The 23,734-nt window shown below is 35.6% G+C and overlaps 1 protein-coding gene across 5 annotated transcripts in view; it reads right to left on the reverse strand.

The window, feature by feature from the left end:
* Tasor (transcription activation suppressor) overlaps window positions 1–23,734 on the reverse strand; it is a 50,226-nt gene that overhangs the window by 13,047 nt on the left and 13,445 nt on the right. For 3 of the 5 annotated variants that reach the window (XM_027389609.2, XM_035452255.1, XM_027389607.2), the window contains exons 4-17: window positions 23,423–23,495; window positions 22,937–23,028; window positions 22,063–22,224; window positions 17,947–18,071; window positions 15,643–15,674; window positions 14,885–14,990; window positions 13,316–13,419; window positions 13,131–13,234; window positions 9,648–9,720; window positions 9,485–9,556; window positions 7,857–8,558; window positions 4,975–5,339; window positions 2,697–2,841; window positions 1,471–1,530 (exon numbers count right to left, since the gene is read on the reverse strand). In XM_027389609.2, coding sequence (XP_027245410.1) covers window positions 1,471–1,530; window positions 2,697–2,841; window positions 4,975–5,339; window positions 7,857–8,558; window positions 9,485–9,556; window positions 9,648–9,720; window positions 13,131–13,234; window positions 13,316–13,419; window positions 14,885–14,990; window positions 15,643–15,674; window positions 17,947–18,071; window positions 22,063–22,224; window positions 22,937–23,028; window positions 23,423–23,495 — 2,215 coding nt within the window. The remainder of the gene's footprint in view (window positions 1–1,470; window positions 1,531–2,696; window positions 2,842–4,974; window positions 5,340–7,856; window positions 8,559–9,484; window positions 9,557–9,647; window positions 9,721–13,130; window positions 13,235–13,315; window positions 13,420–14,884; window positions 14,991–15,642; window positions 15,675–17,946; window positions 18,072–22,062; window positions 22,225–22,936; window positions 23,029–23,422; window positions 23,496–23,734) is intronic. The other 2 variants (XM_035452256.1, XM_027389608.2) reach the window with 1 other exon arrangement.

Raw genomic sequence — 23,734 nt, forward strand, 5'->3', positions numbered from 1 at the left:
TCTACACACTCCAATGTACTTCTCATCCCTATACATACCTACACATGCCACTTATAAGCCAAATAAACCTCTTTAAATTTCGAATAAACATAACTTTATTTTGTACAAATTAATCTATTATGATTTTAAGATCACCATTTTTAAAAAAAACATTCATTGATAAAGGATGTAACAGACAGATGTTACATGTTTACTGATTGTTGACAAAGTACCAGTCATTTGACTTTTAACATGTGAAGAAAATGCATTATTTCTCAGACAGTAATGTCATTTAGATCTAGCTTTCAATTATAAAACATGAATACAGTATCTGAAAAAGAAAGGTCTATCTATCTATCTATCTATCTATCTATCTATCTATCTATCTATCCACAGAACATTATGAAGTTCAAAAAAGACAACTGTTCCTCCTAGAAAGAATTACTGACAATACCAACATAGATGAAAGCTTGACATAAAAGTTGAAATGAAAGAGCCAAACAAACAGGCACAAGTGAATTCAATTTATGGAGACAATATTAAAAATACTGTAAAGAAAGTAAGATTAGTTGCTACCTACTGTGAATGGAGAGGTCATGGCCAAGTAAAATGTGAAAGAAAAGCTAGGGTGCTGGGATTGTTCTACATCTTGACTTGGGTAGTAGTCACACAGATTATACTTACGGAAATATTACTGTATACTAAAACTTGTGTACTTTCTTACATCATGGATTTCTAAAAATAAATCATCTTTCCTAAGATAAGGGTTAATTTACTAAGAAAGATATTTAGTTTTCCTTCTAAATTAAGAAACCTTCATACTTCTCCACGAATACTAAGAAAGTCAACTAACTTTCCTCCTAAACTAAAAAACAAAAAAGATCCACAAGATTTCTTAAAGAGTAAGGTATTAAAACAAAATAGAAACATAAAAAGGATCACTATTGAATTCAGGCAAGAAAATAATGCCAACAATGACGTGCAAAGAAGATGAATCTGACTGAGCTCAGTCAGACAAAAGAGACTATCTCCTGAGCATCCACTGCAATTAATTCATCAATAGGATTTTTGTTTTTGAAATAGTTTCTCAATCTCCTAAACTATCTGAGAAGTTAGCTTTATACTTAAAAAGGATGGCCAAAAAAATTTTCAAGATTATGAACAGAGTATAAAAAGGGAAAAAAAATGGTTCTCTTGTTGCATTTTAAAATAAAGATTAGTTCTTACAGAATATCTGAAAAAATACATTAAGAAAACATTTTCATATCCCTAAATCACCTGATCAGGTAGACAAGAATACAGATTACATTTGTAACAAGAATATATGATACAATTAAATTTTAAAATGACAGTTTAGAAAAAAAGATACTGTCTAAACTTCTCTGTCTGGAGCACAAAGTAAATCCATGCCCAACTGATGAAGAACCAGAATCCAAGTAGCAATTCTGAAGAAGGGCACATTGGGAAGAAAAGCAAAGTGAGCCTTCTCACCTGGTGTTTGTTTCTCACCATGTTTCCCATGCTGGTCTTCTGGGCTTCTTACATTCCCTCCTGAGGAAAGCATCCATTAGATTTGTAGATTTCTCTTCAGATACCAGTGATGCCTTTTAGACAAATGCTAGCAAAGGACCATTCCTTCTTTTGCCTAAACATTCTTGAAAGGTCATTTGGAAATGGGAAATTGTTTCCCTTTCCATTCAGGTGATGGAAAAATCAATACCTATATTACTTCTTTAAATGACTCAACAGCAATTATGAAGGTTTTTAAATGAAGAAAGGTTAAGATAACTACCACCTATACACTACTTTTCTATTTTATTTTAAAATTTTACTATGTCTCCATTTCATAAAAGTTCTCTCTCTACCATTAGTTCTAGGGTTTCTTGCCTCCTCCATAAAGGTATGAAGTAGAGAACAGTGCAGAAGCCCATGGAAACTCGTCAACTTTTAGAAATTCTTCTCAGAATCTCTATAGGTCTCATAGATTGTAGGTCAGAAGCCGGTCTATTTTTCAGCAAAAGTCACTCTTCAACTTCTTTCCAAAGGCTAAATAAAGCTATAGGAATGGAAAAGCTGTGCCCAGAAAACAATTCCAAACATATTTAGCTAACAAAGATGAATAAGAACTTGAATATTAAGAACATGCAGTGTGTGCATGGATAAGAATATTACAAATGACAATCTTTAAACAACTGTCAAATGCCAGTGGTTCAGTAAGTTTCCATGAGGTATTTGCATTTGGTCATTTCAGACTGAGCTCCAGAATGAACCATTAGGAAATCAAATTTCCTTTACACAGATGAGCCTCAACATGATCATTTGCTAGATGACAGACAGCTTGTGTAGTGAAGTTTAGATTAATAAGTTGAAAAGTAGTGGCTACCCAAAAAACATCATTTCATTCCAACACTTGCTTCTCCAAGTTCAGTTTCTATCAACAGTTTTCAATTGACAATATGCATGCTAAAACTCCACAAGAATAGTAACTATGTCCTAAGTTCCTACATTAATAGGCCCTTTTGAAGATACTTGCTGATGTCAATCAAGAATAGTAATAGTGATAAATAATATATCGCTAAAAGTAAAGACTCGTGGCAGAGCCAAGTAAGATAGGTATCTCGTGACCCAAGACAGGAAACTAGAAAAGATGAAACTCACCAGGAAACCGGTCCCTAAGTAAAAGAAAGCAAACCTATACCTAGTATACCAGTCCTTACCTGTAATTGGAATCAATTTCCAATGTATTTCTGTCTCTTCTTCATCATTTGACTTAGAATGTTGTCTAAGGAATCCGTGCTCAATGGAAACAGTGGGACACAGACTGCACTCTTCAAAATTATTGACATTAATTAAGTTTGGATCCTAAAAATAAAGTGCATACATTTAATAGCTTTCCTTTTAAATTTAATATCAAGACTATACTACCTTCTCATGGCAAATATACAAACTTCACTCTAAACATTAGAAATAAATAAAACCAACATGGTAAAGTTATAATACTCTAGCTTTAAATTTAAAATATATTTTGCCAAGGTCAGGTTCAGGAGGCAGAGACAGGAAGATCAAAAAGTTTGGGGCCAACCAGGTTTATACACTGAGTTACAGGCCAGCTACATGTTCAGAGTGAAACCTTGCCCTAAACAAACATACCCCCCCAAAAAAATAAATAAACAATATAAATTGTCCTTAAACTGAGGACTGGCAAGATGACTCAGTGGGGAAAGGCACTTGCTACCAACCCTGATGACCTGAGGTAGCTCTCTTCAGGATCCACATGATGGAAAGAATAAACTTTCAAAAGTTATCCTCTGACCTTCACATGTACACAAAGAGTAAAAAAAAGAATTTAATAAAAAGACATAAAGAGCTGGGCAGTGGTGGCACACGCCTTTAATCCATCCCAGCACTCAGGAAGCAGAGGTAGGTGGTCTACAAGAGTTAGTTTCAGGACAGCCTCCAAAGCAACATAGAAAACCTGTCTCCAAAAACAAACAAATAAATAAGATATAAAGAACACTCACAAATAAAGAGCACCAACTGCTCTTGAAGAGGACCAGAGTTCAATTCCCGGTACCCTACATAGCAGCTCAAAAACATCTTAAACTCCAGTTTTTTCAAGAGATCTGGTACCTCTACTGCTCTCAGAGGGCACAGATATATGTGGGTGTATAAACAAACATACAGGCAAAACAATCACATGAAAAAAATTAAATCTTTAAAACATATAATACATATCACACATGCAAAACTAGTGTTGATTTAAAGCAGTGACTGGTAAACTTTTAAATTTTATAGGTATTCAACTCTAATTTTAACTTAACAATACCAACCAGCAATACTTAAATGAATAGAAATAAATTTATAAGTTATAAAAACAGGAACAGACTTTTTTTTTTTTTTTTTTTTTTGGAGCCTATCCTGGCACTCCCTATGGAGACCAGGCTGGCCTCTAACTCACAGATATCCGCCTGCCTCTGCCTCCCGAATGCTGGGATTAAAGGCATGCGCCACCAAAGCCCTAGCCCATACTCTTGTTAAATGTATTGAGAAACATTAACCATATAGGTTAATGTTTACCACATAAACCTCCTCCCACCACCTTCTTCCTAAAATAAATATCCCAAAACTATATAAAGAAAGGCTGAGATATGCATATATGACTTTTACTCAAAGGCAGAAGAACAAATTAATTATAAGCCCTTAAGAATATTAACCTCAGGGGCTGGAGAGATGGCTCAGAGGTTAAGAGCACTGACTGCTCTTCCAGAGGACCTGAGTTCAATTCCCAGCAACCACATGGTGGCTCACAACCATCTATAATGAGATCTGGTGCCTTCTTCTGGTGTGTAAGCATGCATACAGATAACTGTATACATAATAAATAAATAAATAAAATCTTTAAAAAAAAAGAATATTAACCTCAATGATTTAGCTACTCTTTTAGGAAAGTAAGGACTAATACAGAAAGTCACTGTCTACTAAGCACAAACCGTATTCCTTAATAAGCAACACTGAGAATCACCTTCAGAGACAATCCCAAAGGCTACTCATTTGTATTTGCACAATATAAAACAATTGGCAACACCATGTTACTAAGTTCAGCTGCTTCATCTGCCTCACTTTGATAATCTTACAGCAAAAAACCACCACTGTTTTGGAGGACTCATTTCATTATGAAACAATATGAAATTAACTACTGCTATGCCAATCTAACAAACTATCTAGCCCTAGTTTTTTTATCATACTAGATAAATTTTAGATTATATATAAAGCACATAAGCATATAGAAAATAATTACTTCAGTATTTACCTATTTTCAACAAGAAAGGCTTAGAATCACCCTACAGGACAAACGCTTTTATTTAGGAATATGTCTTAGTTCTTTCTACAAGGAAAAGCCACTCCCTACACTCTTTCTTCAACATACACAAATGCAAACACAGATACCAGAAAGCAATGTTTGCCTTTCAAATGTAGCTTATGGTCAATGCCTACCTCATTTGTAGAAAGAGTAGGGTACTTTACAGAAGCTGCATCAACTTCTAGCAGTGGGCTCTGAGCACCCTTAAAATGAACATTTTCAATTTTTGTACAAGCAGGCTGCTCACAGTCTTTCTTATCCAAAGCAGGATTCAACTCATATTCACATTTTTGTCTTAGCGCTTCACAGGTACCACTGCTACTCAATCCTAAGGCCTTGTTGACTGTATCTGTCAGAAACGCATCTGAGTGCCGAGCATTTGCTAGTGTTTCTGACAACCAATTATAAAGCTTGTGGATGTCTCCAATGTTACATGCCTCTTCCTGCTGCAGTCTCAAGTTAGGTTCATGTCCAAGTAAGCCAATAGACTGTGGAGACTCTGAGAAAAAGAAAGAAAAGCCACCTATTATATTTTAAAAGCTAGTATATTCATTTATATGACAGAATGAAAAATACTTATTTTTTTTAAAAATCAAATATAACTTAAAAGTTACTTGTAAGGCATTTATGGGTAGGGACTAAAATATTTTAGGATAAGGTTTTACAAATATGTGTCTTTACTATAACTGTTTCTGAAAATTTGAAGAGCACATGAAAGAGCAGTAAGCATGGCCAGACTAGTCTGAAAACAAAGCCTTGAAAAGCCAAATATTGGGCCAGAGAGATGGCTCAATGGTTAAGAGCACTTCCCGGCAACCACATGGTGGCTCACAACCATCTACAATTCAATCTGGTGCCCTCTGCTGGCATGCAGGTAGAACAATGTATATGTAATAAATAAATAAATCTTTAAAAAAAAAAAAAAAGAAAGAAAAAAGAAAAGCCAAACACTGAAGGTGAAAATGACAATGCAGAGAGGATACTGAAATGAATTGAGGAAATTTAAAAATCAGGAAGAACCCAAAAGAGATGAGACAGACACTGAAAGTAAAGAAATACCTAAGTAAAGAAAAAGCCTAGAAAGGTGTACCAGACAACAGCACCGTCAAATAGAACTTTCTGCAATGACTGAAATGTTTCTATCTACATGTTCTAATACAGCTGCATGGCTGATGAAATGTAGTATTGTTTCGTTTTAGTTTAAACCTAAAGAGATACGTGTAATGACTACCACAATGGATAATTCAAGAATAAAAGTAAAGGTTCCAGTTCTAGTGGCACACTCCTATCCTAATACTTGGGAAGACAAGACAAGAGGATAGTAAAATGTTAGACTGTCCTAGGGAATAAGCTAAAACCCAATCTTGTTTCAAAAAGTAAAGGGAGTTGGGACTGTAGTTGAGTGGATGAGTGCTTATGTAGCATAAACAAGGCTTTTGGTTCGTTCAGAGCATGAAAGTATATAATACAGCAAGGACATTAATTTGCCCAACCCAGTAAAAGACAAACAGATTTGAAATGAAGACAAGCAAGGTTTCTGAGCACAAAACAAAAGCCCAAAGCTCACATTTCATGCTTCTGAACTAGCCAGTATAAAAAGGTAAAAACACTGCCTGAATACTTAACTTACTTGCAATACTTAAACACACTATGGTAATAGTCCCTCATTTCTATCAACTGAAAATGATACAACAAAGAAACACAATAGTAATTATATGAATCTAAGCAAATTCATTTTAAAGCTCAGAAGAATCCATTCATCAATTAACAGCCTGAAACAATCCAACAAACATCTCATTGTGAAAACAAAATATAGTATAGGAGCTAAGTTCAAGCTAACTCAAGTGTTCAGTATAACTTACCATAGTAGCTTAAGCTGAACAATTAAGAAATATGACATAAGAGCCTGTTTTTTTTTTTTGGGGGGGGGGGGGTTGAGGTTCGAGACAGGGTTTCTCTGGAGCTTTGGTGGCTGTCCTGGAACTAGCTCTTGTAGACCAGGCTGGTCTCAACTCACAGAGATTCGCCTGCCTCTGCCTCCCGAGTGCTGGGATTAAAGGCATGCACCACCAACGCCCAGCTCAGGCTGTTTTTTTATACAGGATCAGGCTGTAAATTTTTTAAACATGGGCCATGCAGAGTCTTTACTGTAAAGACTCTGCCATCTCAGAGTATATAGCAGCTATATATACATAAATAAATGGCCATGGTTGTATTCTAATACATTCTCTTTCCAAAAACAGGAACAACTCTTTCATTCCTTAGCTGCTTGAGGATCTGTGGTCATCAAAATTGACACAGTAACTATCTGAACCAGAAAGTTTATGACCAACCAAATACTTCAAAGGAAACAAACGACTTAAGTCTGTCATGCTGGAAAGGCAACAGTAAGACAAAAATTCAGGAAACAAGAAATAAAAACAAACCAGATCCTTGTATTTTCAGAACCCATTTTGGTGGAGCAAGGTAACTGAATTCAGGATGGTTTATGTTTTCTTGGATTGTGCAAAGAAAAATGGAACCATAACACACTCTTGAAAAATACAGCTTGTTGAGAAAGGACCATGAACAAACAGCAAAAGAACATGTTATAGTACTGGCAAAAAGTAAGCGAGAGTGTGAATGACAACCGAAAAAGTAAAGCCACTGCAGTGACTTATCTGCCTGTGAGGGTAAAACTTCTAAGGAATAGTATTAACAAACTGTAACCAATCCAATCAACCAATCCTGAACAAGCCATGTAGGCATCCCCATACCTGTAACTTCACTCTCTGGAAAGCTGAGGAAGAAAGATTGGTGAGAATTACAGGCCACCAGAGCTCCAGTGTGACACCCTGACTCAAAAAAGATAGGGGGAAAAGAAAAAAAACGTAAAACCTGAACCCAACCAACAACCCAGGACATTTTGGATTTGACTCTCAGGCTTATAGTAACTTGAGGATCTCTATAACATGGAGAGAATAGGACCAAGGTTATGTATTTTGGCTATTATCATAGAAGCAGTGTGTTATTTTACCTTCATATAGATGGTAATTATCAGATGAACTGCTGGTCTTGGCGAACTTTCTCATATTTTCAGGTAGATCCTCAAGCTTCCTCTTTAAGACATTTTTGCTTCTAGTATCTTCAGTATCTGGGTCCCCACCCACATTTTTTTTCGTACACTGAATTAAATTAATCAATTCTTTGACTCTATCCTTATCATAATCTAAAGAATGAGATGACTTCTGCTGTGAAGGTTCAGTAGTTTCACCCCTTGAGCTATTTCGTTTTCCAAATTTCATTTTTGAACCATTAATTTCTTCTTCTTGGCCTTCATAATCTGAAAGTGGACTAAATTGTTGCCGTTTTAGATTTTCTTCAAATAACTCTTTTAATTTAAAAATAGGTAACTGATACATTTCTGGCTGAAAAATGTAGGTATGTAAGCAGTCATCGATATGAGATTTATTTCTTGGTGCTGAGTAGAGGAACTTTTTATCATCTAATCGTGAATCATATGAAAACATGAAAAATTCTCGCTTACCTGAACCAAAACCTCGCTTAAAAAATTCACTTACGTACTTTTCAACAACAGAATGAAAATTAATAGTGTTTATATCTTTGAATTCTTTTCGACATTGAATCAAAGCAAACTGTAAAAACTGAGTTATTTTTAATATATCTGATATGTTCTCATGTTTCTCCTGTGGTAATGGATTCGTTACACCTTTTTGTGCTGCAAATAAACAAAAAGTAAACCACAGTAGCAATAAAGAAATTTCAAATATAAATCTTCATACTACTGAAGTATAACAACATTTGAACATTAATGTTGAGCCAGTGAGTGTCTGTTTTCTAATACACATGTAGTACAGCAAACTGATGAGCAGCATGCTTCTACTTAAAATGGGCCAGGAACCAAAACAAATGAAAAGGGAGAACAGATTTTAATGGAAAAAAACCTCCTCGATAACAATTACACTTTCTTCTGCCCCCAAGTCAACACAAATGGTGGCAAGAAAATTAATTTGCAAGGAATAGGATAAAAGCAATATTTGAGATTCTAAGCAGTAACTCTCCTGTAATGACAACAATGCCACTCCATTTTTCTCATAAAGTAACTTTATATAAACTCATTTTTCCATAAGCACATATCCATGCACTGAATAGCCACAACTGAAAAAATCCAGGCTTAATCCAAAAGCCCATGGAATTACTTAATATAGTATTCAAGTTTGTTGTTAGACAAGGCAAACAGCAAAATCATCTCTAACATAAATATTCTAAGTTTTCATTAACTATGAATAGTCTAAAGTTTACTATTGCATATGATACTTCAAAATCACTACAACATGAATACAAAAATGAGAGAAAAATGTCACATAAAACTCTTACTGAGCTGTTGTACTGAAACAATTATAATAAAACTTCATTAATGAAAGCGCTGAACAAAAAAATGTTCCACAGTCAAGAAAAAAACTTCAAAGCCAGGAGTAATGGCCAACACAAAAACAGGGAGGGGGAACACATCAAAGTCATGTTTTATACTGCTAATTCTACAGACTAATCCCAGTATTTCAAAAAATAAGGTGTAGAAAAAATAAAAGATTTCAATAATATATCTACCAGCAATTATGCTTCAACATTAAAAAAACAACTTACTGATAATTAGGCATCTAGGTTCTTGAAACAGAAACAAAGCATGTAGGATTCGAGACTTGACAGTCTGATGTTCTAAAAAAGAAAGGAAAGAAAAAGCCAATTGCATTAGCAAGTAATTTTAACTATTTCTTTAAATTGTAAAAATTAAAGCCAAACTACCTACCATATGGAGAAGTCATCTGGTAAGGAGAAAGAAGAAAAAGGTATCCACGGTCTCCTAAAGGTTTAACAAGAACCTGCAGATTGGGGAGGAAGAAGGGTGCATCCACCATATTACTACTACTATTACTACTCTAAAGTAGATACAACACTTTCTAAGTATAATCTTTTTTTTTCTTAAAGTAAATAATACTACTAAATTAGGTTAAAATTCTTAACTACAATATAACAAAATAGCATTTAAACCACCAAACTATTAAGAAGATCCCAATTAAGTGAAAACTTACATTTATAATATACTGAGAGTGTTCTTGAAATAATTATAATTATCTGTGAGAATATCTTGATGCTAAAATATACAGATTTCTAATATTTCTTATCAGTGCAAAAGATATTAATTGCCAGACAGCATGCTGAACACTGTGTACAAAGCATGTTTTGAAATAACTGCCTATGAATATTCAAGATAATGTTCAATGAAATGTTGCCAGAATCTAATCTTACAGTTATTTAATGAGTATCAATCACATTACCTAATTTTACTTGCCAGAGGTAACCTGAAGCCTCTTAACAATGTAAAGAAAGTAACACACAAAATAACAGTAATTATAAAAGACAGAAAAATTCTCCCCAAAGATTTAAAAAGCAGGAGAGAGGGCCCAATAGGTACTTGACTAACACATGGAGTAAGAATAGAGTAGGGAGAATGGCTAAATGTTTAATAGACAAAGATGCAAATATCAAATAGTAAAAGAAAGAAAATAAGAATTCCAGTTTAGCCGGGCGTTGGTGGTGCACACCTTTAATCCCAGCACTCAGGAGGCAGAGGCAGGTGGATCTGAGGCCAGCCTGGTCTACACAGCGAGTGCCAGGATAGGCTCCAAAGCTACACAGAGAAACCCTGTCTCGAAAAAAAAAAAAAAAAAAAAGAATACCAGTTTAACCAGGAACATCTTTAGTGTGTATACTGGTAACGACTTCCTTTGGTAACAATAACAAAAAAGATCTGAGGGCACTGTATCAGAGGAAAAGAAAACAATCTAACATAAAGCATTTATTTTGGGACCTACTAAGATAGCTTCTGGATTAAAGAATGAAGTGAACAGAAAAGGATATTTATACTGTGAAAATTGTGCTACCTGCATTACTATTAACAATACAGATAAAAAGTGACTGTACTAACAAAAATACTATAAAAATACAGTGGTATCGTGTTTTAGAGGTTTCAAGGTGCTTCCAACTAGCCAGCTTCCCTGGGTAACTTCTCTTTAATCCAATCATAAAAAATAATTGTCTGGTGCTCTAGCAAGGCTCTTTTAGAGCAAGAGTTGAGTAAGCTGCCTGGTAGCATGAGCCAAAATTGGGGATGGGGATGGGAGTCTAGAAGACCAATGAGCCAGAAATATCCCAATCTAGAGATCATTCATAAAAATTTAGGGAATCCTTCCCTTTAAAATAAAAAATAATTATACTCAGTGTAGTCAACTGTCACATGTTTCTGATATAAATGGAGCTTATGCCAAAAGTAAGATTTTGATTTAAGGTATTAAAAGTTACATATACCCTGAAGTGGCCTTTGTCTCCTGGAGACCTCTAGGGCAGGCTGGATCATACTCCTCAGTGACAGTGCTTAAGTTGGCCTTATGACTACCATTAATGTTAGAGCCACAGACACCGATATCTCACAGACAATATACCTACACAGACAATATACCTGCAAAATTATTTCAAATCTAAATACTCTAATCCAAAATGTTTCAAACATTATATATCTTTCCTTAATATTCTGTTCAAGTCCTAGGTGTTAGAACAGCATAATGAATCTGTGCTCACTATAAACTAGTTACCTGCCTTAAACATCATACTCATTCCAAATATAATACCACATTTTACAAATACCACAAACAAACTTAGTGGTTTACAGATTATAAATAACCACTGAATCAGCTGGGTGTGGTGACACATGCCTTTGATCCCAGTGCTCAAGAAGCAGAGGCAAGCAGATCTCTTGTGGTTTTGGCCAGTCTAGTCTACAGAGTTATTTCCAGGACAACCAGGACTACACACAGTGAAACCCTGTCTCAACCTGCCCTCCCCACCCCTCAACCCCACCCACCCTACCCCAACCCCACAAAAAAATTGCAGACAGAAAACACAGGCAGTTAACAGATAGGAAGAGAGCAAAGAAGTCTCTTCTGGCTCATAAAGTTGTGACTACAGAGAACGAAGGAGAGTTATAACCAGAAATAGAACTAGCAATCTCTCCAAAAATTAAGACAGAAAACCAGACAAGAAAAAAAAAAAAGTGTGCATGTGTATCACATTGGATATATAAAAAAATCAGTACCTAGATACTGTAATTGCAACACACACACACACACACACACACACACACACACACACACACACACACACACACACACACACACACACCAACCACATGACGGAGGGAGGGAAGGAGGGAGAGGGAGTGGGAGAGGGAGAGAGGAATAAAGAGAGAAAGGGAAAGAAGAAAAAAAGCAACCAGAAACCCAGATCTGAAAGAATAGGCCTGTATTCTGAGATAACAGAATCACAAGTTCAAGGGCAGCCTGGGAAACCGATCCTTTCTCAAAATATAAAAGGGGGAAAAAAAAAAAAAAGCCAGGTGTTGGTGGTGCTGGCCTTTAATCCCCTCCCACCCGCACTAGGGGTTGGCGGGGTGGTTTTTCAAGACAGGATTTCTCTGTGTAGCTTTGGAGCCTGTCCTGGAATTCACTTTGTAGACCAGCCTGGCCTCGAACTCTGATCAGAGATCTGCCTGCCTCTGTCTCCCACAAGTGCTGAGATTAAAGGTGTACACCACCACTGCCCAGCAAATAATCTTATTCTTTTGAATCTATAAATATGCTACTGGAAGATATGGAGAAATGGCTCAGCAGTTAGGAGCACCTGCTGTTGCAGAAGACTTGGGTTTGATTCCCAGCATACATATTATGAAGATTCACAACTACCTATAACCCAAGTTCCACAGGATCTGACGTCCTTTTCAGGCATCTACAAGCATTAAGTATGCACACAGTATATGTACATACATGCATGCAAACATACAAAACATCTTTCAAAAACAAATGCTATTGTCTCTCTTCAACCAAATTAAATAACTTTGTTCAGAAGTCTGCCTCATTTGGTATTCCATAAATATTTTGACAATAATACAACATTTATAATCACAATCTATAATAAAAATGGGTCTATACAAAGTCTACTGTCATGGGTAAAAGGAAGAGTACTTTATCTACTTTACATAGCAAACTCTAGACTAGCAAAGACTACATAGCAAGAGCTGGTCTCCAAAGTAAAAATATAATGATAATAAAATACTGTTAATTGAGAGCACTCAACAGAGACCTTGTAGGACTTCCAGAAGCAAAAATAAATTGAAACATTAATAACAACTTTAAAAATTTTCAAGGGATAATGGGAATATTTAAAACTTTTCACTCACTAGTTTTTCTTTTTCCAGTTTTTGCAGTAAACACTCCATGTTACTTCCAATTCTTGTCTTTTCTACAACTTCATAAAGGCTACAATACATCCCATTCTTTAAAACTGACACAAAGAAAAAATACACAGTAAAATATCAAATCAGGTCTGCTTCTTACATATTTTAGTAAAATGAAATTACTTTACCTTCATTAGGACCCACGTATGTGTCTTTATAAAACAATGCAGGAGGAATTTTCTGTTTCAAATAATCAATACTCATAACTGTTTCAACATCTAACTTCTCAGGACTGAAAGAAAATATAAGAGCATGTTTGGCATACCTGCAATTTTAACTCTAGCAATGTTATCAGACACATTAATATATACACTTAATGAAGATGGGGCTGAGGACACAGCTCAGTTGCTTGCCTAGCATACAGAAGGCCCTGAGTTCAATCTCCAGTATCATATAAACCAGATGTGGTGGTGCATCCCTGTAAAACCAGCATTTGAGAGGTGAAGGAAGGAGGATCACAGGTTCAAGGTCACATCCCCTGCTATACAATGAACTTGCAAACAGCTGCTACCTGAGACCTTGCCTCAAGGTCAACAAAATAAAATACAACTGATGGGAAAATGTATGCATTTGTTAGTTGTTTAACCTTATTCTATAGAGGACCTGATACAGGAAGCTGAGGTATCTATGCTCAAGTAAGTAGCAACTGGCAATATTGCCAACCTTATATCCTTAAATCAGAAGCTAATCCTACATGCCAACTTTAGGAACAAAAAGAATAAACAGTAGTCATTTACAGTTACAGTTTGAGCTGGCATAGTTCTTTTCTTTTGGAGATGCTGAGAATCAAACCCAAGGGTTGTATAGCAGGCAAGCATTCTATCACTGACCTGTATCTTCAAGCATTTATACCATCTTCTGCATATTAACAATAAACAAACTTTAATTCTAACATGTTATGTGAATTATAAACTATATATACACATCAACTTACCACAGCAAAGCTCTTTTCAACAAAGAAATGTTTAACCACCACCACCCCTTTTTTGTTTTAAAGCAGGGTTTCACTACAGTCTGCAAAACAGAGGTCTAGAATTCACTATGCAGCCAAAAGTGCCTGTGAACTTGAGATTCTCTGCTTGAGCCTCCCACATACAAGTGTGTTCCATCATACATAGCTAAAACTGGTCAACCTCTAAGTCTATTATATACAAACTGCTAAATAAGTCTAAACAGAATAAAATTTTAAACTCATCTTTCAGACTTAAAATCACTCATAACAGACTACCCAACCTACTAGTAACCTTCAACGTAGAGCACCAAAGCTTGTTTACCAATTAACTTCCTGAAGTTACAAAAAACAATCATTTTAGAAACACATTAACATTTATATTTAAACTTTTATGGAGCACATTAATTTTGAAAAAAGGTAAATAGCAAGCAAGCCAGGAATGATGGCACATACCTATAATCCTATCACACAAGGCTGAAGAACACAAGACTGCCTAGGCTATAAAATGAATTCCAATCCAGAATAAGATAATCTCAAACAATTTTTTTTAAAGAAACAATCAAACAAAAAACTAAAGCAACTAAGTCTTCTAAACTGTCTGTCAAGTACTATTTTCTTTTTAATTTTTTAAGTTAATTTTTAGTCTAGCAATGTGAAATAAAGGGTTATATGTCACTATACTTTATTCTCCTTCTCTATGATCCTCCTTCTGCCCCTTCCCACTATTTTAATGTAATATACTTACAGCTTGACAGGCAAAAAGGCACGAGTGGCCGACCTCAAAGAAATATAACACAGAAGCTTTCCTTTATTTAAAAGTTGTCCTTTCCACAAGGTGTAGTTACATTTTTCTAAACAAAAGAAATAAGAGTCCAGTTGCTTGAAAACCCAGAAGGTAAATATTTACTAGAAATGAAAAGTATTTAGAAATAAGGTTTAAATACAAAATAAACACAGAAGTGACATGCCCTTCAGGGCAAGGTTCAAAATGCTAAGATTTGAGTTTCAAGTATCTTTTCCCTTTAACAACAACAAAAAAAAAACATTCTAACTTCAAAGAACAGACAATCTAAGTGCTCTCATTAGAAAGCAGAACAAACAATAGTTACTGTCCCAAAGGAGCCAATTATATTAATGTCTCCTCTCTTCTATTTATTTTTTGTGATAAAGAAACTTAAAAGGTAGTATTGTTTTAAATTTTCTTTATCAAAATTAAAAGCCTCTGGTGAATATAATGCTTTTAAAGTGTTCAATTGTAAATCCAAATTTATCTTTTTTTTCCCCCCAATTCAAAGTGCTAGAAATTCTGGTCCATCTTCAGAAGCAGTAGCATCTTCTAAAAGGAGTCCTTATGTTTGAATGATCAAGTACTGATGCTACATTATAACATGACCTCACCTTGCTTTATGTTTCATATTTGTATTATGAAATTAAAACACTAAACTTAATCTTTCACTGTTTATACTTTCAACTTATAAAAGTAAAAAAAAATAAGACTCTTACCTATGTTTCTATCTGCATTAAAGCTGTTAGATCTACAAATAATTTTTTAAAAAGAAAGGAAAATTATTACTGATTGGAAACAACATGAATGTTAACATTTAGGACCCTGACATACTGTCTGTGTTTTTGTTGTTGCTGTTGTATTTTCCAGTGCTGGGGATGGAACCCATCACCTCACATGTACAGCAAGCAATTTAAACTGAACTAAAAGCACCAACCTGTAAGTGTCATTTCCAATGGAATTACAGGAGAACAAAATTCTTCCAAGTAAGAAAAACTTATTCTTTACAAAATTTAGTAAACCTAATTCTTAAGAGAAGTACTTGCTGTTTTATTAATGTATTTGCCAAAATTTATGAGAGCTGTTTTATATTTCAAAAAGTATCCATTAACAGACATATGACCTGTCGATTCTATCTTGAAAATAAAATTAGAAAAAACAGCCGCTCTCTAAAAATACATCCATTACCCATTGAATAAATATTTAAATTCTTATATTTACTAGGCATAATGCTAGGTAACAGAATTTTAAGTATAAACAGAACACAGTCCCTTATTTCAAACAATTTACAATCAAATGATAAAGAAAGGTAATTATAAATAAGTACAGTTTATTAGATGATGACAGTTTCAAGAGATACACAAAAAAGGCCAAGTACAAGAGTTTAAAAAAAAAATTCAGAGAACACCAGTGATATGAAAGGCTAGAGGAAACATAAGAAACATAAGCTATGCAGTAATGGGTGAAAAGAAGTCCAAAAAATGTGGGGTCCTGAGGCAAACGTCCTCATGACACACTCATTCTACAGGATACATGTTTCATCAATGTTTGTCTGAAACAATCTGGGGGGGGGGGGTCAACAGAAGGGCTTCAAAAAAGTAGGAAAAGAGCCAGGCACTCTCAACATTCAGGAGGCAGAAGAAAGTGGAGCACTATATTTTTGAGACCAGTCTGGTCTACATGATGAGTTAAGACAGACTACATAGAGACTTTGTACCAAAAAAGAGACATAGAGGCAGAGAAACAGAGAGACAGACAGACAGACAGACAGACAGACAGACAGACAGACAGACACGCGCGCGCGCACACACACACACACACACACACACACACACACACACACACACACACACACACAAAGATGGAGAGGGAGGGAAAGGAAGAAAATTAACAGTCACTATTTTCAGGGATATGACTCTCATAATTATAAGTGGTGTGTCTTTTAAAGACCACCTATGAAAAAATGCTATAGTAAATGTGCATGAAGCAAAAGTGGGAACGCATTCATCTCTGTTTTGCATGAACTAGTACTTGTAGAGGTTTTGAGAACTTATTTACCACTAGGGCTTGGTAGCTAATGCCAGCACTCAGGAGGTTGAGGCAGGATCTTTCCAATCTTAAACCTGAGATATCTATAGTAAACTCTAGGCCAGCCTAGGATATAGCATACAACTCTACCTCCAAAAAGAAAAATAAACTAAACAACAAGAGTGTTCTTTATCAAGCACATTTGATGTTTAAAAAAAAAAGTAGAGGTCACCCTAAAAAATGTGCATCATTAAAGGTTTTTTTTTTTAAATAGTTTTAAAAGTTACTGTAAGCATGTTTATGAACTCAAAAAGAAAATAATGATCACCTGACTCCTAAGACTAGGAGTATCTAGGCATTCCACTAAATTATTTCATTGGGTTGGGATAGAGCTTTATAGAAACTCAATTTTTTGTTTGATTTTTTTTTTTTTTTTTTTCCCGAGACAGGATTTCTCTGTGTAGCTTTGCAGCCTATCCTGGCACTTGCTCTGTAGACCAGGCTGGCCTGAAACTCAGAGATCCGCCTGCCTCTGCCTCCCAAGTGCCAGGATTAAAGCCATGCACCACCAACGCCCAGCTTAGAAACTCAATTTTTAAGAGAGCTAAAAACACAAAATTTCTGTTTTGGGGAAGGCAGGGATCATATAGTGAAGGTGGCTTCAAACTCACTGGACAGCCAAAGCTGACTTCTATATCCCAAGTGTTAGGAATACAGGCATATACCACAACAACCAGTTAAAATTTCACTTTTCAAAACTGTTATATATTAAAGTACATATAAACCTTCAAAACAAAACAAAAGAAAAAAAAAGAAAAAAGAAAAAGCCCCACAACTTAGCTAGGTGAATAAAAGCAAATTTTAGTTCCTATTTCCATACCAATGGTCATCCTTCATATTTATAATGAACATGAAAACATCTAGTTAATGTCCAAAAAAAGCTGAATAGAGCAATGGTAGCTTCTGAACTATTTCTCTGTGTAAAATTGTCTTACCTCAGTGAAGACATAAACTTTGGAGTTTGAATTTCATCTTTGTAAATAAAAGACACAACTGCATATGGACAAACATGTCTTGGTCTCCGTCTTAGTTCATCGAAGCCATACTCATAAAAGTAATACTAAAAATAAGAAACACAAAATTAACATTTTAGAATAGGCAAGTAGTAGAGAAGATATATTTTATTAAAAACCTAAGCACCATTTAAGCAACTTTGGCAGGAAAGAAATTTCCTTGAGGTGGTCCACTTAACTAAAACAAAAAATTTGTACTTTTTTTCTTTTTATTTCTTATTTTTTTAATTTGTACTTTCTATGCATTTTATGTACCAGGTAGCCCAGAAGTTTATTTTTAAAGTGTTGGTAACAGAAATATGCAATTAACTTCCTAATGAAAATACTGTAAAATGGAGCCTAAGCTAGGTCAGCCCAGAAAAGTCAATTAGATTAAAAAAGTAAAATACTAAGGACAAAATTTCAACCAATATTAAGTGTTATTTTATGTGTTAGTGAAAAAGAAAACAAAACTGGAACTCAATTGCATAGAATGAAGCAAAGGAGGGGTGCAAAAGAAGACTACAGATGTAAACATCCAAGTAGATAATCTTACTACTCACAAGTCTCTTCCCTTCCCCTGTTGATGACAGTCATCATGCTGGAGTTTTCTGACTGCAGAAAACTAAGAATGCCTGAGTCTATAATCAAGTCCTTTTCCCTAGAAAATTACTGATTTCAATGTTGTTTTTCTCAAAATTCTTCCTAAAACATAGCTCTGATTTGTAAGTTCTAGAAAACCTAACAACTACTCTTCAAGTCTACCAACAACACTATAATCTAAAAGTAGTGAATTGAGAAAGCTCCTGATGCCTTTCATGAATATAATTTTGGTTAAATCTCTAGCCATAGATCTTCTCCACCAACACATTTCAACAAGGAGCCAACAAACTATTTTCCACAAATACTGCAAAAAAACAACAACAAAAAAATGTTTCTGAGCATTTGCCTACATATATGTCTGTCTGTCTGGGCACCACTTGCCTGCCTGGTGCCTGAGGAAGCCAGAAGAAGACATGCAGACATTTGTGAACTATCATGTGGTACGAACAAACAAACTCTGGAAGAGTACCAACAATCTTAACTATTTTGCCATCTGTTCAGTCCCAACAAAAATTTTTGAAGAGTATTTCTTTTTTTTTGTTTTTTTGAGACAGGGTTTCTCTGCATTGTTTTGGAGCCTGTCCTGGAACTCACTCTGTAGACCAGGCTGGCTTCGAACTCACAGAGATCATCTGCCTCTGCCTTCTGAGTGCTGGAATTAAAGGTGTGTGCCTCCAACACCCAGCACTGAAGAGTATTTCTAGGTTCACCATATAATGGAAGAGGACAATACCCACAACTAGACATCTTATGCTATCAAGTAAAACACCCAGGGTAAATAATAACAGGTTACATCTTGTGTTGTTGGCCAAAGGGGTACCATGAAACTCATCAAAACATCGCAGGATATTGCCCAAGTTACTGGTTACCCTCTACAATCTGACAATACGGCCCTATTGCTGAAGATATGTCATCAAACATGCAGAAATTGGGCTAGTGACCAACTAAGGAGCTTCAACCCCTACTGACCAGCATTCATGGTGCTGGAAAGATACTATGCATACTACAACAGAAAAGTAATCATCCGTATTATTCAATTCTGACCTACAACAGCAATCTGCCTATAAGATATGCTAGTGCAACAGTGACACAAATGTTATGGGAATAACCAAACATTTTTTGACTGGATTTAAGGCACACTCTACGAGATGGAATTCTATCACTGCAAAAGTGGCCAAGAACCTGACACTAAATAAGTCATGGGCCCTATCGAAAAACCTACTACTCTTACTCTGCAAAACGAACACATTAATAAAATAAGTCCTAATGACGTATTGCTATACCCTTTGATTAATGCATCACTCAGCCCTCACAAGAGAAGTTTCTTACAGTAGATGGGAATTTAACAGAGACCCATAACTGGACAATGTGCACAGAGTGAGATACTTTGTAGCACTCAGTCCTAAATGGGATATCTTTATTAAATTCCTCTCCACTCAAGGCCCAGGATCTATGCAAAGAGGAAAAGGAAAGATTATAAGAGCCAGAAATGGTAGACTCCAAGGAAACACCATCATCTAGCCAAAACAGGACTGATACACACATGAACTCACACACAAGACTTACACAAGTTCAAACCACATAAAATCCCAGCATGAAGAAGGGGAAGTAGATACATAGTACCACTCCTAACTAAGAAGCTATTTGTAATAGATACCTACTAGGAAAGGGAAAATCAATTTTCTCCAATGGAACAACAATGTGTACTGTATCAGCTCCAGGGTAGGTCCCATGCCTAAGAGTAATTGTCCAACAAAAAAAAACAGACTCCATGCTTTTTGAATGTGTTTGGTTTGGTTTGGTAATTTCTTATTGTGAGCTGGTTTTTGTTTTGTTTTTGTTTTTTGTTTTTTTTTTTGAGAAAGAAAATGAAGTAGGTAGGAAGATATGAAAAATCTGGGAGGAGTTGAGGAAAGGAAAAGAATATATTAAAATATATTGTTGTACAAAATTTTTTTAAGTAACATGTTTTATTTTAATATATATTAAAACAGGTTAACATCACTACTTTTCACATACAATCCATTGGGGTTATACATCTTTTACATGCTTATTAAGGAGGAAGCTCACAGGCCTCAAACCTAGACAAAGCTACAAGCAACTAAGGAATACCGAGAGTAAGAAAAATGGTCTTGCCTAAAACTCATGATTTTCCCAGTAGTCAGGGGATGAGCCAAGAGGATCATGAGTTTGATGTCAGCCTAAGTTACATTTAAAAAAAAAAAAAAAAAAAAAAAAAAAAAAAAAGACAGTGAAATCAGGAAAGAGCTCAAGGCTAAGGCTAGTTTCCAGTACATAGCAAGTTTGAGACCAGACTGGACCTACATGGGACCTTGTATCCAAAAAGAAAAAACAAAGTCTAGTTTTATAGTGGCACACACCTTGAATCCAAGCATTTAGGAGGCTAAGGCAGAAATATCTCTCAGTGTGAATTTGAGGTCAGTCCAGTCTACATAGTGAATTTTAAGCCAACCAAGAGTACATAATGAGACCCTGTTTCAAAAAGCCAGAAACAAACTTTATCAACAAAAAGCTAACCATGTCAGAACATAGCTTTAATGCCAGCACCAGGCAGGCAGAGGCAAAAAGATCTTTGTGAGTTCATAGCCAGTCAGCCTGAGTTCATAGCCAGTCAGCCTGATCTACCTAAACAGTTCAGAGATACATACTGAGACCTTGTCTCAAAAATATTTTTTTAGAAAAGAGAACAAAACATGTATAGTTTTCTATATGTCTGGTAAGGCTTAAAAATATATCCTAAGTCTGCATTCTAATAAATCAATAGAAGAAAATGTTAAGAATTAAGATAGTCAAGGGGCTATCTTTTTTACTTTTAAAAACAAATAACGTCGCCAGGCATTGGTGGCACATGCCTTTAATCCCAGCACTCGGGAAGCAGAGGCAGGCGGATCTCTGTGAGTTCGAGGCCAGTCTGGTCTCCAGAGCAAGTGCCAGGATAGGTTCCAAAGCTACACAGAGAAACCCTGTCTTGAAAAAACAAACAAAACAAAAAACAAAAAAAAAAAACAAAAAACATGGCATTTTATTTTCTAGGGTCCTGAAATGCAGGAAATTTCAAGGTGTAATAAGGTGATGCTGGTTCCACATTTAAAAGTGCTGGCTTGCTTGCTTGATCATGAAGGACCAGAGTATGGATCCCAGTATCTTTTTTGTTGTTGTTGTTTTGAGACAGGGTTTCTCTGTGTAGCTTTGGAGCCTGTCCTGAACTTGTTTTGTAGACCAGGCCTGCCTCTGCCTCCAGATTGCTGGCGTTAAAGGTATGCACTACCACCTGCTGGCTCCTAGCACCCTTTTAACAAGCCAGGTGGGTATCCTGTAACTCCAGCTCTAATCTGATGCTTCAGCCTCCACACCTACAAGCACAAGCACCTGTATGCACACACTGGAAAACAGACACAATAAATCTTTCTCATTAAAATGGATCCAAGTACATACCTGAGTAAGCTCATAGGCTCTGTATGCCAAAAGGGATGTAATTCTACTGGCATTTTTAGACACATGACATTCATGCTTTGGTGTAGGATCCAAAGCATTTTTATTTAACATAGGTTCCAAGCTTTTTACACTCAGAGGATCATAAATACTCTTTATTTTACCCTAAAATAGAGAAAACATTTTAAGTATCCATTTAACCTTACCTTTACCATATGCTATCATAATGAAAATACAAGTGCTATTAAATGGTTCACCTACTTATATTACCAACATGTTACTTTTTTTTCCATCATTTTCTTTTGGAAAACAGTTGTGTGTAGAGGGGGATGTGGGGTGGGGGAGTGGTAGTGAGGTAGTTAAACAGGTAAAAACACCAAGCCTGATAACTTGAGTTTCATTCTCAGGATCTACAAGGTTCAAGAATAACTAACTCTCCCAGTCCCCCAAGTCTTCCTCTGATCTTCATATACATCCTGTGGCATGTGCACCCACACATATACATACATTAAAGTAATAAATAAACATAAAAAGATAGCAAACCAATTACTCTTAAGAGTCTAGAGTATCAGGGGCTGGAGAGATGGCTCAGAGGTTAAGAGCACTGACTACTCTTCCAGAGGTCCTGAGTTCAATTCCCAGCAACTACATGGTGGCTCACAACCATCCATTATGAGATCTGGTGCCCTCTTCTGGTGTGCAGATATACACGGAAGCAGAATATTGTATACATAATAAATAAAATTTAAAAAGAGTCTAGAGTATTTTCATATACCACCAAATATACTTTTAATTCAAACTCCTAAAGTCATGAGAGCACTTAAAATTGAAATCCAAGTTAAATGTTGTCTTTCATAAATACCTATGTTAAAATTACCTTCATTATTTTAAAAATAACAACGTCGCCCACTGCCCCGGCTTCCAAAGGATTAGACTGTAAGAGATCTGCATATCTACACAGATAGATACCTAACAGAAAGAGAAAAATAATTTGAACAATTAGGTTTTTAATCAAAATATTCAACAATAAAAGCAAAAGGAGGTATGCCAACTGTTTAAAAGCAAAACTAAAAGCAGTAGAGATAGCTAGAGTAAAACATGAAATTAATCATGTTTTTCAAAATCATTTTGACCAGAATAAAACATTTTGAATAGTAATAGTTCATCAATTAAAAGTATGCAAAATCAGAAGCAAAGAAATATCATTACATTTCAGAACAATACTAGTCTCCTTATTTGAAAATATATATAAAAAATAAAAAAAGATTTAATTAGTGATTATAGGCAGATTACATTAAGAGTTTTAAATGGCAACTTAATAGTAATTAAGTATAAATAAAAAACAAACAAACAAAAACATTACCCATGGAAGGGCTGCCAAGAATAGTTATTTTGGACTGGCCCACCTGCAATCCTTTTTCACATATGCTTTGAACCTAAGTAAACAAAACATTTCAGTTGGAAATCACAATAAGAAAAATCAGTTATTTATTTATTTTTGGTTTTTCCAGACAGGGTTTCTGTGTGTAGCCCTAGCTGTCCTGGAACTAGCTCTGTACACTAGGCTGGCCTTGAAATCACAGAGAGATCCACCTGCCTCTGCTGGGATTAAAGGCCTGCACCAGCACCAGTACCAGCACCAGCACCAGCACCAGCAGCACCAGCAGCACCACCA

Source organism: Cricetulus griseus (genome assembly GCF_003668045.3).
Source record: "Cricetulus griseus strain 17A/GY chromosome 1 unlocalized genomic scaffold, alternate assembly CriGri-PICRH-1.0 chr1_1, whole genome shotgun sequence".
NCBI classification, from domain to species: Eukaryota; Metazoa; Chordata; class Mammalia; order Rodentia; family Cricetidae; genus Cricetulus; species Cricetulus griseus.